Source organism: Loxodonta africana, chromosome 3 (genome assembly GCF_030014295.1).
Source record: "Loxodonta africana isolate mLoxAfr1 chromosome 3, mLoxAfr1.hap2, whole genome shotgun sequence".
In the NCBI taxonomy this organism is placed as follows: Eukaryota; Metazoa; Chordata; class Mammalia; order Proboscidea; family Elephantidae; genus Loxodonta; species Loxodonta africana.
This window is the reverse complement of record NC_087344.1, coordinates 13,355,418-13,374,263: the sequence shown is the minus strand read 5'-3', so window position 1 is coordinate 13,374,263 and position 18,846 is coordinate 13,355,418. Positions and strand designations below refer to the sequence as shown.

The window sequence follows — 18,846 nt, the reverse complement described above, 5'->3', positions numbered from 1 at the left end:
GGACTAAGGTGCCCCTGATCCAAGCCATGGTATTTTCAATCGCCTCATATGCATGCAAAAGCTACACAATGAATAAGGAAGACTGAAGAATTATTGATGCCTTTGAATTAATGGTGTTGGCGAAGAACACTGAATATACCATGTAATGCCAGAAGAATGAACACATCTTAGAACAAAATTCTAACTCACACACACAAAAAAAAAAATACCAGACTTACTGGTCTGACAGAGACTGGAGAAACGTCAAGGGTATGGCCCCCGGACACCTTTACAGCTCAGTAATGAAGTCACTCCTGAGGTTCAACCCTTCAGCCAAAGATTAGACGAGCTGAACGGGTACACCAGCTCAGGGGCAAGAATGAGAAGGTAGGAGGGGACAGGAAAGCTGGTAATGGGAAACCCAAGGTCAAGAAGGGGAGAGTGTTGACGTGTCATGAGGTTGGCAACCAGTGTCACAATATGTGTATTAATTGTTTAATGAGAAACTCAGTTTGCTCTGTAAACCTTCATCTAAAGTGCAATTAAAAAAAAAAAAAAATACATCTGTCTTGGAACAAGTACAGCCAGAACGCTCCTTAAAAGCAAGGATGGTGAGACGTTGGCTCACATACTATGGACATGTTATCAGCAGAGATCACTCCCTGGAGAAGGACACTGTGCTTGGTAAAGTAAAGGGTCAGCAAAAAAGAGGAAGACCCTCAACGAGATGGGCTAACACATTGGCTGCAACAATGGGCTCCAACAGGGCAAGGATTGTGAGGATTGGTACAGGAGGCATGGAGTTTCTATTAACGTTGGTGAAATAACTTAGAAAAAGATAGTGGTAACAGTTGCACAGCATGATGAGTGTAATTAATGTCAGCAAAATATACCTGTAAAAATTGTTTAATCTGCAAATGTTTTGTTATATATTTTTCACCACAACAAAGAAATCTTTTTGAGTGAAGGAGAAACATTGTTTCGAGATAAACAAAAACTGACAGAATTTACTGCCAGCAGCCCTCCCTTGCAAGAACCATTAAAGTAAGTTTTTCAGAGAGGAGGGAAATGATATGGATCAAAAAACTCAGATCTGCATAAGGAAAGGATATGCATTAGAGAATGAATAATTGAAGGTAACATGAAAATCTTTCACCTTTATCTTAATTGATCTAACATTTAATAATTTCTTCAAAATAATAGCAACAATGTACTCCAAGATAACAATTTATGGATAAGTGAAATGAATGACAGTAATACTATTAGGGACAGAGGGAGAAACTGACTGCAGTTATAAAACCAAAAAACCTGTGGCCATCGAGTCAATTCCGACTCATAGTGACCCTACGGGACAGAGAAGAACTGACCCATAGGGTTTCCAAGGAGTGCCTGGTGGATTAGAACTGCCAACCTTTTGGTTAGCAGCCATAGCTCTTAACCACTATACCACCAGGGTTTCCAAAGGTACAGTTATAAAGTACTTGCAATAGCTGTTGTTACTTCAAAATGAATTGGAATTAGTTGTAAATATATATTGCAACCTCTAGGGCAACCACTAGGACCTTGGATGGTGTAACCAGTTATGTGCTTGGCCGCTAACTGAAAGGCTGTCCATTTGAATCCACCTAGCAGTGCTGTTGAAGGGAAGCCCAGTGACCTACACTTCTGTAACATCACAGTCAAGTAAACCACATGGAGTGCAGTTCCTGCATTCCAAGTCTGAAGCACATGGGGTAACCATTAAGCGAAATCAACTTCATGGCACCAGTTAGGGCAATCACTAAGAAAGTAAAAACAGACATAAAATTGATACACTGAAAACGTAGCATATCGGACCAAATATAAAGTTCAGCTAAAACCTAAGGGCCCCCTCCTGTCTGCCAGCTTGTCGTACCGTGGGGGTTTGGGTGTTGCTGCGATGCTGGAAGCTATGCCACTGGTATTCAGATGCCAGCAGGGTCACCCATGGAGGACAGGTTTCAGATAAGCTTCCAGACTAAGACAGACTAGGAAGAAGCGCCCAGCAGTCAATTTCTGAAAAGAATTAGCCAGTGAAAACCTCATGAATAGCAGAGGAACTGAACAGAAAATTTCAAAGAGCGGCTCAAGAAGACAAAGTATTATAATGACATGTGCAAAGAGCTGGAGCTAGAAAACCAAAAAAGAACATGCTTGGAGTTTCTCGAGCTGAAAGAACTGAAGAAAAAATTCAAGCCTCGAGTTGCAATAGTGAAGGATTCCATGGGGAAAATATTAAATTACACAGGAAGCATCAAAAGAAGATAAAAGGAATACACAGAGTCAGTATACCAAAAAGAATTAGTCGATATTCAACCATTTCAAGAGGTGCCATGTGATCAAGAACCGATAGTGCTGAAGGAAGAGCTCCAAGGTGCACTGAAGTCATTGGCGAAAAACAAGGCTCCAGGAACTGACAGAATATCAACTGAGATGTTTCAACAAACAGGTGCAATGCTGGAGGTGCTCACTCGTCTATGCCAAGAAATATGGAAGACAGCTTCCTGGCCAAGTGATTGGAAGAAATCCATATTTATGCCTATTCCCAAGAAAAGTGATCCAACCGAATGTGGAGATTATAGAACAGTATCATTAATATCACATGTAAGCAAAATTTTGCTAAAGATCATTCAAAAACGGCGGCAGCAGAACATACACAGGGAACTACCAGAAATTCAGGCTGGTTTCAGAAGAGGACGTGGAACCAGGGATACCATTGCTGATGTCAGATGGATCCTGGCTGAAAGCAAAGAATATCACAAGGATGTTTACCTGTGTTTTATTGACTATGCAAAGGCATTCGACTGTATAGATCACAACAAATTATGGATAACATTGTGAAGAATGGGAATTCCAGAACACTTAATGGTGCTCATGAGGAACCTTTACATAGATCAAGAGGCAGTTGTTTGGACAGAAAAAGTGGAAACGGAGTGGTTTAAAGTCAGGAAAGGTGTGTATCAGGGTCGTATCCTTTCACCATATTTATTCAATCTGTATGCTGAGCAAATAATCCGAGAAGCTGGACTATATGAAAAAGAATGGGACATCAGGATTGGAGGAAGGCTCATTAACAACTTGCAGTATGCAGATGACACAACCTTGATTGCTGAAAGTGAAGACTTGAAGCACTTGCTAATGAAGATCGCAGACCACAGCCTTCAGTATGGATTGCACCTCAACATAAAGAAAACAAAAATCTTCACAACTGGATCAATGAGGAACATCATGATAAATGGAGAAAAGACTGAAGTTCTCAAGGATTTCATTTTACTTGGCTCCACAATCAACAGCCATGGAAGCAGCAATCGAGAAATCAAAAGATGCATCGCATTGGGTAAACCTGCTGCAAAGGACCTCTTTAAAGTGGTGAACAGCAAAGGTGTCACCTTGAAGACTAAGGTGCGCCTGACCCAAGCCATAGTATTTTCAATTGCATCATATGCATGTGAAAGCTATATAATGAATAAGGAAGACCGAAGAAGAATTGACACTTTTGAATTGTTGTGTTGGTGAAGAATATTCAATATACCATGGACTGCCAAAAGAACGAACAAATCTGTCCTGGAAGAAGTACAACCAGAATGCTCCTTAGAAGCAAGGATGGCGAGACTGTGTCTTATATACTTCGGACATGTTGTCAGGAGGGATCAGTTCCTGGAGAGGGACATCATGCTTTGCAAAGTACAGGGTCAGCAGAAAAGAAGAAGACCCTCAATAAGGCGGACTGTCACAGTGGCTGCAACAATGAGCTCAACATAACGATTGTGAGGATGGTGCAGGACTGAGCAGTGTTTCGTTCTGTTGCGCACAGGGTCGCTATGAATCAGAACTGACTCAACGGCACCTAACAGCTAACAACAACAAAACCAAAGGAGGCAAAAAAAAGGGTGAAAGACAAAAAGAAAACAAAGAACAAGGACAATGAAGAGAAAACAATAACAAGCATGGTAAATACTAATCCAACTATATAAATGTTGTGGTTGTAAGGTTCTGACTCATAGTGACCCCATGTACAACAAAATCAAACACTGCCCAGTCCTGCACCATTTCACAATCATTATGCTTGAGCCCACTGTTGCAGCTACTGTGTCAATCCATCTTGTTGAGGGTCTTCCTTATTCTCTGCTTTCAGCCAAAATCCATCTGACATCAGCAATGACATCCCTGGTTCTACATCCTATCCTGAACCCTGCTTGAATTTCTGGCAGTTCCTTGTAGATGTATTGCTGCAACCGTTTCTGAATGATCTTCAGCAAAATTTTACTTATGTGAAATGACTGAAATGTTTCAACAGCCAGATGCAGTGCTGGAAGCACTCACTCATCTATGCCAAGAAATTTGGAAGACAGCTACCTGGCCAACTGGCTGGAAGAGCTCCATATTTACGCCTATTCCAAAGAAAGGTGATTCAACCAAAACTATCAATAGTCACTTTAAGTATCAGTTGTCTAAATACACCAATTATACACAGAGACTATATCGCACACAAGAAAGTCACTTTAAATATAAAGACACAGACACGTTAAAAGTAAAATAAACTCGAAAGATGGAGTAGCTACATTAATTTCATACAGCTGTTTTCACAACAAAGGGTAAGATAAGCGATAAAGAGGGGCACTATATGTTGTTGTTGTTAGGTGTCTTCAATTCAATTCTGACTCCTAGTGACTCCATGTGACAGAGTAGAACAGCCCCATTGGGTTTTCTTGGCTGCAATCTTTATAAAAGCAGATTGCCATGTCTTTCTCCCACAGTCACTGGCTTGGTTTGAACAGCCAACCTTCTGATCAGCAACCAAGTGCTTAAACAGTACACTACCAAAAAAGGTCAAATCTTCAAAGTGATAACAACTCGTAATGTATATGTGCCTAACAGAGCACCAAAATACATGAGACAAAATCTAATCAAACCACAAAGACAAACAAATCCACTATTATAAATGGAGACTTCAGTAACTCTGTATCAGTAATTAACAGATCCAGCAGGCAAAAAATCGACAAGAACATATCTGAACTAACAACACCACCAATCAAGTGGATATAATTGACATTTATATGTTATCAAGAAACAACACAATACACATTCTTCCCAAGCTCACTGGGAACATTCACTGAGAGAGACTACATTCTGGGCCACCAGACACAAATTACCAAATTTAAAGGATTAGAAATCACAAAAAGTATGTGCTCAGACCACAAAAGAGTTAAACTATAAATCGATAAGAGAAAGATAAATGGAAAATCCCAAAATAACAACACACTTCTAAGTAATACTTGGGGCAAAAAAAGTCTCAAGAGAAATTAAAAGATACATTAGCAAAGTGAAAATAAATATACAACTAATCAAAATTTGTGGGATGCAGTGAAAGCAGTGGTCAGATGGAAATTTACAGCATTGAATGCACATATTAGAAAATAAGAAAGATCTAATACCAGTAACCTAAGCTTCCATCATAGGAAAATAGAAAAAGAAGACCAAACTGAGTCCAAAGTAAGCAGAAGAAAAGAAATAATAAAAATTAGAGAACAAATCAATAAAAATGAAAACAGAAAATCAATAGAGTCAAAATCAAAAGCTGGTTCTTTGAAAAGATCAGTAAAACTGATAAACCTCTCTAGTTACGCCAACTCAGAGAAAAAGAGTGAAGACACAAATTACTAATATCAGAAGTGAAAGAGGGGCCATTTACCCTAATCCTACAGACCTTAAAAGGATAATAAAGGATTCTTATGAACAACTCTATGCCCACAAACTTTAAAACTGGATGAGATGGACCAATTCCGTGGAAAACACTACGTACCAAAACATAAACTAGGAAAAGTGGATAATCCAAACAGTTCTAAAACTGTTAAAAAAAAAATTTAAACGAATAAGTAAAAAACCTCCCAAAGCAGAAATCTCCAGGCTCAAATGGCTCCACTGATGAATTCTACCGAATATTTAATTGACAAAGTATACCAATTGTTTACTATCTCTTCCAGAAAACAGGAACAGAGGGAATACATCCAAACTAATTTTAAGAGGCCAGTATCAATCAAATACTAAAATCAAACTTAGATATTAAAAGAAAACTACAAACCAATCTCTCTCATGAACACAGACAGAAAATCCATCAACAAAATATTAGGAAATCAAATCCAGCAAAGTACCACAAGATTTATTCCAGGTATGCAAGACTGGTTCAGCCTCAGAAATCAGTGTAATCTATCACATCAGCAGCCTAAAGAAGAAAAATTCTACAAATAGAAGCCAATAGAACAGAACATAAATAGAAGAATATGACAAAATCGAATTCATAATAAATATTCTGAACAAAGGAGGAAAAGAAATTAATGCCCTCAACTTGATGAAGAACATCTACAAAAACCTGTGAAAGGAGAAACTCTAGGAAGATGGTGGTGTAAACAGACCATCATTCTGACCCTCCCCCACAAACACGACAAGAAATACAAGAAAACAGCCCTCGGCTTTGACAGAGTCTGAACCGGGGAGCAGAGGAAAGCAATGGGAATGGTGGACAGGTAAGAATCAAGGAATCAGCAATGAGTTGCATACATATGTAGGAAAAACCACTTCTACCATTCCCTGCCCCTCCCCCCAGCTGCACAGGTAGCTATGATATGGGGGAAGTGGCCCCAGAAAAAGAGCCTGTTTCCCTAGCCATCACAACCCCTGCTCGTACAAAGAGACAGCTTCTGCTCTAAAATCAATAAGGCATATCTTCCCAGGGGTCCATATAGAGTATGCCAGCAACTCCCCCACCTGGACACTGTTGGCTGCAAGCCTACTGTGAACTCCTACAGAAGTCCTCCTGAAGTGGCACCTGCTCTCATACTCAACATTCTACCTGCTCCCTGAGCACCCCATGGCTCAGGCCTTTGAAACCAATAGGACAGACCTCCTGGGGAGTCAGCTAGATCTGCTTGCTCCCGCTTCTGGTCGCCACTGAGGACTGCTGACTGAGGCTCCCGTGTACTAGCAAGCATGCATCTTAAGTGCAGGCTACACCCACAGTCACCATACTACAGGGGTGCTCTGATAGGAACAAGATCTTCCTGGGGGTCTGTTAAGAGCATGACGACCCCTCCCACCTAGACACTGTTATCTGCAAGCCTGAAGTGAACTGCTACAGAAAACCCCTAGAGTGGAGTCTGCTACCTGCCTCACTAGGCACCCCATAGCTCAGGTCTCTGAAACCAACAAGACAAACCTCCCTAGGGGTCAGTTTGTGTTAGTCTGGCCCCACTTCCAATTGGTGCTGAGGACTACTGTCTGAGACTGCTGTGTGCTAGCAAGCAGGCATCTCGAGTGGAAGCTGCCATTCACAGCCAACAATATACTGGGGGAAAGGGGTACTGACAGCAATAATGCAGGCCTCCATGGGAATCTGCCCAAAATGTAACACCCCCATCCCCACCTGGTAACCATTGGTTGCCAGGGTGTTGCAAATTGCTACAGAAGGCCCCTGGAGTGCAGTGTGCTACCACAGTCAGTACTCTACCTGCCTCTCTGTGCACCCCATAGCTCAGGCCTCTGAAACCAATAGGACAGCCTTCCCTGGGAAGGAACCTGGATCTGTCTACTTCCCCTGCCAGTCAACACTGAGGACTGCTAAGACTGCTGCATGCTAGGAAGCAGGCATCTTGAGTGAAGGCTACACCCACAGCCAACATACTATGGGGCGGACTCTGACAGCAACAAGGCAGACCTCCCTAGGAGTCCATTCAGAGTGTGACAATCCCTCCCCTATCCAGTAACTGTCAGCTGCTGAACTGATGGAAACTCCTACACAAAAAGGTCCCTTAAAGTGGAGCCAGGAGTACGGTCACCTGAGAGAAGAATGCCCCCCAACCACCACACGGCCACTGGGGCTCTGAAACCAACAAGATACATCTCTTGGAGGTTCTTCTGGAGAGTGCCAGATCCTCTTCCTCTTGAAACAGAGGAAAGTCCGCTTGTGCTTCCCCTCAAAGGCAGCTCAGATAAAAGTAACCCACAAAGAGCAGGGAAACATCAGGCAAAATAGGAGGGCAAGACCCCAGCCCGAAAGGGAAGTTACTGCGTGTGGGTTCTCTGACTAAAAACGTCGTCACAGAAACAGATAAGTGAAGGGAGTAATAATCAGACAAAAGATGTGCCTCATGGTGGACAGATTGATTACTACACAGTATCTCGCCTGAGTGGCAGTGCCAGCTGGTGGGAAGACTGAACACAGAGTGTCTTCTAGTGTGTTTGGGAGAGACTGAAAATTGAGATCTGAAACTTTTGAATCCTAATTAAACCAGGGATGGAAAAGGAGCTATCACAGGGGTGGAGAGAAAACAGTAAGCCAAGGCTGAAGGCTTTGCCCACCTAAGTTTTATGCAGAAAGTAGTGCAGGTAAAATCACCAAATACTGGGGATAACTGAACTGAGAGAGATAACACCCTCAAACGTTCCAAAGACCCAACAAAAAAAATCACAAGACACATGAAGAACAGAGAAAAAAATGACCCATCCAAATGAACATGACAAAGGGAATGAAAGAACATCTAGGGATAATCAAAAAACGAAAAAAAAGGAAGACTATAATAAAACAACGTCAAACATAATTAAAAACCAAAAGGAAAACAGACAAAAAGCTAAAAGAAATAAAGAAAAGAATGCAAGAACAAAATGAGGATCTAAAAAAGAGATACTGCAACTGAAAGGGACAATAAATGAAATTACAAACACAACAGAAAACTTACCAGCACATTTAATCAGGCAGAAGAAAAATCAGCAAATTAGAGGATAGGATCATTAAAATTACAGAGGCTGAAGAGCAATAAGAACAGAGACTCAAGAAGGCTGAGCTGTTTAATAGAATTATGGTACAACCAGCCCCATGCCATTGAGTCGATTCCGACTCATAGCAACAACAAGAAACCTAACATATGAATTACAGGAATTCCAGAAGGAGATGGAAGAGAGAGACAGAAAGAATGTTTAAAGAAATGACAGAAAATTTCCCCAGCCTAATGAAGAACATGCATCTACAAATCCAAGAAGCTCAAAAAACCCCAAGCAGGATAAACCCAAAGAGATCTACACCAAGAAACATGCATCTATAAATCCAAGAAGCTCAAAGAACCCCAAGCAGGATAAACCCAAAAGATCTACACCAAGACACATCATAGGCTCTTAAAAATTAAACAGAGAATCCTGAAAACAGTGAGAGAGAAGCAAATAGTCACATACAAGGAATACTCAAAAAGACTGAGACGATGTCTCTTCAGAAACAATGGCAGCCAGAAGCAATGGAATGATATTTTTAAAGTACTGAAAGAAAAAAAAAAACTGTCAAACAAGAACACTATATCCAGCAAAACTATACCTCAAGAATGACAGTAAAATTAAAATATCCCCAGATAAACAGAATCTTTGAGTGTTCCTATCCACCAGACTGGCCCTACAAAAAATACCAAGGGGAATGCTGTAGATGGAAGGGAAAAGACACTAGAAAGTAATGCAAAGGTATACAAAAAAAAAAAAAAAGATCCTGTCATGGATTGCACTGTGCCCCTGACAAATATGTGTATCAATTTAGCTAGGCCATGATTCCCAATATGGTGTGATTGTCAACCACTTTGTCATCTGATGGGATTTTCCTGTGCATTGTAAATCCTATCTCTATGATGTTAATGAAATGAGATTTGTGGCAGTTATGTTAATGAGGCAGGATTCAATTCTCAAGATTACATTGTGTCTTAAGCCAATCTCTTTTGCGATATAAAAGAGAGAAGCAAGCACCGGGAGCAGAGTGCATGCTTTAAAACTGGGGTTCCTGAGCACAGACGCTCCTAGACCAAGGGAATATTGATGACAGGGACCTTCCTCCAGAGCCAGCAGAGAGAGTAAGGCTTCCCCTGGAGCTGATGCCCTGAATTTGGACTTGTACCCTACTTGACAGTGAGAGAATAAATTTCTCTTTGTTAAGAAATCTGCCTGTGGTATTTCTTTTATAGCAGCACTAAATAACTAAGATAGATCCCTAATAAAGGAAATGTTTGAACGAGTATAAGGGTTAGTAGTAAGGTATCTGTGCTTGACAATTCTAATTGTGATGTTCTCCATGTTTCTTAATAACCAATATATGAAAAGCAAGTATAAATTATGTTAAGGGCACATGAAATATGAAGACACAATTAGTGATAACTACAGCAAGGGGGAAGAGGAATGGTATAGATATATAACTTCTTGTATGTTACTGAAGTTAAGTTGACACCAACTTACACTGCCCTGCCCGCTGCCATGGAGTTGATTCAAACTCATAGCGACCAACTTATACCAGAATGTTATAAATACAAGCTGTTAAATGTAATATTCATGGTAACCACTAAGAAAATATCTAAAAAACATGCACGAAAGGAAAGGAGAAGGGAACCCAAATGGCTCACTACAATAAACCCACAAAACACAAAAGTAAGCAGTAGTGAAGGACAAAGAGAAGGCTTAAGACACTCAAAAAATAACAAATGGTAGAACTAAATCACTTCTTATCGGTAATTACGCTGAATGTAAATGAGCTGAATACTCCAGTCAAAGGCAGGGAGTGGCAGAATGGATTAAAAAAACATGATCCAACTATACGCTGTTTAAAAGAGACGCTCCCTAGACCTAAGAACACAAGTAAGTTGAAAGTGAAAGGATAGAAAAAAAGAATTTCATGCAGATAATAACCAAAAGAGAGCTGGGGTGGCAATCTTAATATCAGACAAAGTAGACTTTAAGAGAAAATCTTTTAGAAGAGATAAAGATGGATATTATATAGCGATAAAAGGATCAGTTAACCAAGAAGATTTAACAATCAAAAATATATATGTACCCAACATCAGAGCACAAAAATATGTAAGCAAATACAGATAGAACTGAAGAGAGAAATTGATAGCACTACAATAATAGTTGGAGACTTCAACACACCACTTTCAATACTGGACAGAACATCTAGAAAGAACAAGGATAAAGAGAACCTGAATGACACTATAAACCAACCAGACTCAACAGACATATATAGAACACTTCACCCAGCAACAGCACAATATACATCCTACTCCACCGCACATCCTTACACATCTGTGATTCTGTTGTACTGCGATGGCCTGTGTGTTGCTGTGATGTTGGAAGCTATGCCACTGATATTCAAATATCAGTAGGGTCACAAATGGTGGACAGGTTTCAGCTAAGCATCCAGACTAAGACAAACCAGGAAGAAGAACCTGGTGGTCTACTTTCTAAAAAAGAAATTAGCCAATGAAAAGCTTACGAATAGCAGCAGAACACTACCTGATATACTGCCAGAAAACTAGCCTCTCAGGCTGTAAGGCACTCAAAATATGACTGGGGAAGGGCTGCCTCCTCAAAATAGTCGACCTTAATGACATGGATGGAGTCAAGCTTTCGGGACCTTCATTTGCTGATGTGGCACGACTCAAAATGAGAACCGCTGCAAAACACCCATTAATAATCGGAACATGGAATGTATGAAGTATGAATCTAGGAAAACTGGAAGTTTTCAAAAATGAAATGGAACTCATAAACATCAGTATCCTAGGCATTAGTGAGCTGAAATGGACCGGTATTAGCCGTTTTGAACCAGATAATCATATGGTCTATTATGCCAGGAATGACAAGCTGAATAGAAGAGCATTGCATTCATCATCAAAAAGAACATTTCAAGGTTTATCCTGAAGTACACTGCTGCCAGATGGAAGATGAATTGATGCCTTTGAATTATAGTGTTGGCAAAGAATATTGACTATAGCATGAACTGCCAGAAAAATGAATAAATCTGCCCTGGAAGAAGTATAGCTGAAAAGCTCCTTAGAAGCAAGGATGGCAAGACTACGTCTCAAATACTTTGGACATGTTAGCAAGAAGAACCAGCCCCTGGTTGGTAAAGTACAGGGTCAGTAAAAAAGACAAAAACCTTGAACGAGATGGATTCACACAGTGGCTACAACAATGGACTCAAGCTTAACAATGATTGTGAGGATAGCACAGGACCAGGCAGTGTGTCATTCTGTTGTACATGGAGCTGCTACTTGGAACTGACTCAACAGCACCTAACAATACTAGTTTTAGGCACAGGGAAGTGAGAGGACAAGGATTTAGACTATGGGATCATGCCTCTCACATACCTGGAAGCCTCAAGGCAAAAGCACTCCCCACTGGAAAAAAAGATAGGTCTGGAGACCCCACTCATGACACAGCTGAACACACACTCCCCAGTCTTATTCCTTTGGTGAGGTCATAAAAGCACCAAGCCCCTCAGGACCCCATAAACAGTCAGGGCCTTCCCCTACTAACACCTCCCCCCCCCCCCTTTTTTTTAACCTCATCACACACTGTGAGAGGTAGGGCTGTAGTTTTAGAACTACACAGAAAAGACTCCAGTGCCTCGGGAGCCCAAGAACACTGTTTGCAGTGATTGGACAGGATGGCTCAGGAGGGTCTGGGGCTCCTCAGCCAGAGCTACTCTGTCTTCAGGCTCTGGCCAGGAGATTCTGCCATTTGACCCAGAGCACCAAGGCCCAGGGTGGGGGTGTTAATGTCCCATGGAGCCAACTCTGAGAGTCACATAAGGAAGGTGACCTCAGGCATCCAAAGCTCGAAAAACCACATATGTGCAGAGGATGAGTCCGGTTACAGTGGAGCAAGACCTTGGCCTCCTCTGCTACCTTTCTACCTCAGTGAGGGGCAATGGGTCCTATAGCACACAAGTTGTCTCCCAACATTTCATATCTAGCCTGTTCCCCTTGTGGTAAGAGTAACCCAGTACTCCATAGTACTCACCATTTCCTTGCTTCAGCTTCTGGAATCTAGCCCTCTCTAAGCCCAAGAAGCCAACGCAGTAAGAGGAATGGGAGTGGGAGCCGCTGGGTAGTTTGGAGGCAGATGAATAATGTTTGGTCCACACAGTCAGTCAGAGCAGTTGAAATCCTTACTTGCAACAGCGAGGACGTGCAAGATGGTCGTCCTAGGTCCCCAGGTGCCTAGGTCAGACTAGTTCTCCCTGTGCCACACCTGGGACCTGAAATGGAAGAAGAATAGGGGGAAGACAGTGTTGAACAAGGAGCAAGTGACAGGTTCTCGGCCTTAGCTCCTTCCTTGGGCTGGGATCCTCCCAGGATCAGGCAGTGGTCTACCTTGAGGGCATCTGCATTTAAAATAGAACAAGCTTCAGCCTTCCAGAACACACACTTGCTTAACCTTTATTTAAAGTAAATGGATCTGCATCAACTGGTTATTAAAATGGAGAAAAAGTAACAGGCCTACTTCTGTAGCAAAAATTCAGATGAACTATAATTCTACATACTAAAAAAAAAGAGATTATACTAATGGCATTAGCGTCCTCCCCCCCCCCCGCCCCGCCACCCCACCAAGTGGATTCTGACTCACAGGGACCCTATAGGACAGAGTAGAGCTGCTCCATAGGGTTTCTAAGGAGCACCTGGTGGATTCGAACTGCCCGCCTTTTGGTTAGCAGCTGTAGCACTTAACCACTACGCGACCAGGGTTTCCTAATGACATTAGACTTAGCAATAATTTTTCAAAGAGGGCACTTAAATTTAGACACTTAAAATTTTTGAAATGATATACGCACCCACTGCTTGACTCTTCAGTGTCTACATTTTTCCTATTTTCTGTTCTATAGAAAATGATACCCTTTTGCTACTTTTACATTCAATAGATTTGATACACACATACGTCACTTTACATTATTACACTTGGTTTAAAAAGAAACATTCTCTAGTCATACTACAGATGCCACACATAACTTACTCAATTTAGTGTTACTGCTTTATGTTCCTGGTTATTTACTGTATGCAAAACATGACTTTCTAATCGTGGTGCTCTGGTGGTGCAGTGATTAAGAGGAGCTTGGCAACTAACCAAAAGACTGGCAGTTGGAATCCACCAGCCGCTCCCTGGAAACCCTTTGGGCCGGTTCTACCCTGCCCAATAGGGGCACTGAGTTGGAATCAACTCGACTACAATGGGTTGGTTTGTTTGCTTGTTTTTTGGTTTTTCTGTTTGTTTGTTTCTAATAACACATTTTCACATTTATTTGAGAGTACTTTTTAAAATAATTATTACAAAGAACAAGGTACTTTTTTTAACACGGTAGTGTGGCTGACCCTCTAAGATCTGTTTCAGTGTTTTGATTAGTTTCGTTACACATGCCTCCCACTTTGCCCTCATTTCCAACATTTGCTGCTCTGACACTGGGAGTATGGCCAAGTTTTGCTACAAGAAACCTTCAACCCATTAAGCGCCACTCTTTGGCCCCTGAAATTGTGGCTGAATCACCAGAATCCAGTCCCCCAGAGATCCTGTCTCAGCCAATCCTTAAGATACTGGACAAACACCAAGTGTGCGATTTCTATATATGGCTCAACGCCTCTATGAAGTTTGTTCAGCCACATCACATTTTACAGGAGACCAACGACGGTTGGCCGTAGCGTTCCTCACACAAATCATGACGAAAATGTCTGCCTTAGAGCCAAAGAAACCCCTCGAAATGAAGCTCTTATTAAATATGATCTTCTGAAACTGGGATAACTATGGTCCTAAATGCGCGTACTAGTTCTAACTCATGTTTCTTAATTCTTCATCTATTTTAAAGTAGGGGGATCTATTCCTCACAATAATATTACTGCCTGTATGACCAGCAATGCTGAACAGAAGTCCTGACTCGATACAGCGCAGAAAACAAAGGGGAGCCTGGTGAGCGGCGGACTAGAGGAGGTGGCAACAGAGCAATTAGACTCAGACCGACAAACCCGGACATCCACGAGGCCCGTGACTCTGCATTTCTCACAACCTCCCAGGTGGAGCTGGTCTGGAAAAGACACTTTTGTTTAGCGAGGATTTGTACCTGTTAATACACGAGAGATACAGGTCCGGCCCACCTACTCGGCCGATGGAACCTGGCTCGCAGAAACCGGCCGCCGCCCGGGAGGCGAGGGCGGGGCGGGCCGGCTCTCGGCGGCGGGAAGGCAGCGGCGGTGGCTGGAGGCCTGGGCACAGCGCTGTACAGGAAGTCGCGCGGCTCTGGAGGAGCCCAGGGAGGGCGGGGAGGCCAGTACAGCGCAGGAGAGCGGGAGCAGCGCCCTTAAATCTCAGCACGCCCTCCTGTTCAGGGCTGCATCTGACACTGCACCGGGGTAGCAGGTGAGCGACTAATGGACGTGCGCTTCCGCTTCCGCTTTCTGGGACGCCTGGTGCCGCCGGGGAGGGGCTCGGTACGAGAATCCGGAGGGCTCCACCTAGTGACCAAGAGGTTCGGTGGCTTCCTCTTGGACTTGGGATGAGTCCAGTATTGTCTTTATTTCCTCTGCAGGGAAAAATAAGGAGCTCTGGTGGTGTGGTGGTTAAAGTGCTGGGCTACTAACCGAAAGGTCTGCGGTTTGAACCCACCAGGCGCTCCAGGGGAGAAGGATGGGGCAGTCGGCTTCTGTAAGGGTTTACAGCCTTGAAAACCCTATGGGAGGACAGTTCTGCTCTGTCCTATAGGGTCACTTTGAGTTGGAATTGACCGGACAACAATGGGTTTGGTTTTGGGTTATACAGAAAAGCCTAGATATTTTGAAATGCATATATGAGATTAAACAAAGATTTCAGATACCCTCGGTGAGCAGAAAAAATTATTTGCATATTAGAACATTTGAAAAAATTTACCATGCTCTTTAGAGACATAATTTGTTTGAACCTCATAAACATTTGCCCATTTTTAGAATCCCTCAAGTCTGAGTGTTGAAGCTGAAGAAAATTAGAGTAAGAAGGGGAGAGCCAAAATACAACCTTAAGTATATATAAAAAAAAATTTTTTTTTTTTTTTTGTATGTAGACCATCTCTAGAATAGGTCTGACACATTGAAAAGTAATGGCCGAAGACCAGGCCAGTTGTGTAATGACATCAAGGACATCATATATGAAGTAAGGAAACGGTCATTGAAAAGACAGGAAAAAAAAGAAAGGACTAAAATGGATGTCAGAAAAGACATATATTTGAAACTTGCTTTTGAATGTAGAGTAGCTAAAGCGAACGGAAGAAATGATGAAATAAAAGAGTTGAACAGAAGATTTCAAAGGACAACTCAAGAAGACAAAGTATTCTAATGAAATGTGCAAAGACCTAGAACTAGAAAACCAAAAGGGAAGAACATGCTCAGCATTTCTTGAGCTAAAAGAACTGAGGAAAAAAGACTTGAGTAGAAATATTGAAAGATTCTGCAGGGAAAATGTTTTGCAGCAGAGTTGCCCAATGCAATACGATGTTTGATTTCTTGACTGCTGCTTCCATAGGCATTGATTGTGGATCCAAGTACCATAAAATGCTTGACAATTTCAAACTTTTCTCCATTTATCATGAAGTTATTTATTGGTCCAGTTCTGAGGATTTTTGTTTTCTTTATGCTGAAGTGTAATCCATACTGAAAGCTGTAGTTTTTGATCTTCATCAGAAAGTGCTTCAAGTCCTCTTCTCTTTCAGCAAGCAAGGTTGTGTCATATGCATATCGCTGGCTGTTAATGAATCTTCCTGCAATCCTGATGCTACGTGCTTCTTCATATACTCCAGCTTCTGGGATTATTTGCTCAGCATACAGATTGAGTAAATATGGTGACAGGATACAACCCGATGCAACCTTTTTTGACTTTACAGCACACAGATATCCTTGTTATGTCAAACAGCTGCCTCTTTGCTGGGTACAGTTCCTCATGAGCACAATTAAGTGTCCTGGAATTCTCATTCTTCAAAATGTTATCCATAATTTATTATGATCCACACAGTCGAATACCTCTGCATAGTCAATAAAACACAGATAAACATCTTTCTGGTATTCTCTGCTTTCAGACAAGATCCATCGGACATCAGCAGTGATATCTTTTGTTCCACATCCATTCTGAATCCTGCTTGAATTTCTGGTGGTACCCTGTTGATGTACTACTGCAACTGCTTTTGAATGATCTTCAGCAAAAGTTTACTTGTGTGTGATATTAATGATATTGTTTGATAATTTCTGCATTGTGTTGAATCACCTTTCTTTGGAATGAGCACAAACATGGATCTCTTCCAGTCAGTTAGCCAGGTAGCTGTCTTCCAAATTTGTCGGCATAGATGTGTGAGCACCTCCAGTGCTGTATCCATTTGTGGAAACATCTCAATTGGTATTCTTCAATTCCTGAAGTCTTGTTTTTCATCAATAACTTCGGTGCAGCTTGGACTTCTTCCTTCAGTACCATCGGTTCTTGATCATATGCTACCTCCTGAAATGGTTGAACGTTCACTTCTTTTTGGTACAGTGACTCTGTGTATTCCTTCTATTTTCTTCTGATGCTTCCTGCATCATTTAATATTTTCCCCATAGAATCCTTCAATACTGCAGCTCGAGGCTTGAATTTTTTTCCTCAGTTCATGCAGTTTGAGAAATGCTGAGTGTGTTTTTCCCTTTTGGTTTTATAGTTACAGGTCTTTGCACATTTCATTATAATATTATACTTTGTCTTCTCAAGCCAACCTTTGAAATCATCTGTTCAGCTCTTTTATTTCATCATTTCTTCCTTTTGCTTTAGCTACTCTATGTTCAAAAGCAAGTCTAAGAGTCACTTCTGCCATCCATATTGCTTTTCTTTCCTGTCTTTTCAATAACCTCTTGCTTTCTTCATGTGTGATGTCCTTCCTTGACATCATTCCACAACTCATCTGGTCTTCGGTCATTAGTATCCAATCGTCATCTATTCTTGAGATGGTTTCTAACTTCTGGTGGGATATACTCAAGGTCATACTTTGGCTGTCGTGGAGTTCTAATTTTTTTCAACTTCACCTTGAACTTGCATATGAGCAACTGATGGTCTATTCCACAGTCCGCCCCTGGCCTTGTTTTGACTGATGATATTGAGCTTTTCCATCCTCTCTTTCCACAAATGTAGTCAATTTGATTCCTGTGTATTCTATCTAGCGAGGACTACATATGATATGTATAGTCACCATTTGTGTTGGTCAGTTTTTTCAGAAATAGACTGCCAGGTCCCTCTTCCTGGTCTGTCTTAGTCTGGAAGCTCTGCTGAAACCTCTCCACAATAGGTGACCCTGCTAGTATTGGAAATACGGATGCCATAGCTTCCACCACAGCAACATGCCAGACACCACAGTACAACTAACTGAAAGACACATCCAAAATTGAGGGAAATGAAGATTTTTACCAACTTTAGCAGTCTGAGATTTATCAAACATACAATCAAGATACATTGATAATTACTGGTGATTGGAATGAAAAGGTTGGAAACAAAGAAGAAGGATTGGTAGTTGGAAAACATGGCCTTGGTGACAGAAACGATGCCAGAGATCACATGATAGAATTTTCAAAGACCAATAACTTCTTCCGTGCAAGTATCTTTTTCAACAACATTAACGGTGACTATACACATGGACCTCACCAGATGCAAAACACGGGAATCAAATCAACTACATCTGTGGAAAGAGACAATGGAAAAGCTCAATATCATCAGTCAGAACAAGGCCAGGGGCCGATTGCAGGACCATCAATTGTTCATATACAAGTTCAAGTTAAACCTGAAGAAAATTACATTAAGTTTGTGAGAGCCAAAATACAAACTTGAGTATATCCCACCAGAATTTGAAGACCATCTCAAGAATAGATTTGACGCGTTGAACGCTACTGACCATTGACCAGACAAGTTGTGGGACAATATCACGGACATCATACATGAAGAAAACAAAAGGATATTAAAAAGACAGGAAAGAAAGAAAAGACCAAAATGAATGTCAGAAGAGACTCTGAAGCTTGCTCTTGAATGTTC

The 18,846-nt window shown here is 41.5% G+C and overlaps 1 protein-coding gene across 2 annotated transcripts in view; it reads right to left on the bottom strand.

Annotated features, from left to right (window-relative positions):
* Positions 1-15,238, bottom strand: part of LOC100654644 (zinc finger protein 699-like) — a 40,203-nt gene extending 24,965 nt beyond the window's left edge. Inside the window, exons 1-2 of one of the 2 annotated variants that reach the window (XM_064280537.1) lie at positions 14,900-15,238; positions 12,814-13,051 (exon numbers count right to left, since the gene is read on the bottom strand). In XM_064280537.1, coding sequence (XP_064136607.1) covers positions 12,814-12,816 — 3 coding nt within the window. In that variant the 5' untranslated portion in view covers positions 12,817-13,051; positions 14,900-15,238. The remainder of the gene's footprint in view (positions 1-12,813; positions 13,052-14,899) is intronic. The other variant, XM_010600859.3, reaches the window with a different exon arrangement.
* Between the last annotated feature and the right edge of the window lie 3,608 nt (positions 15,239-18,846).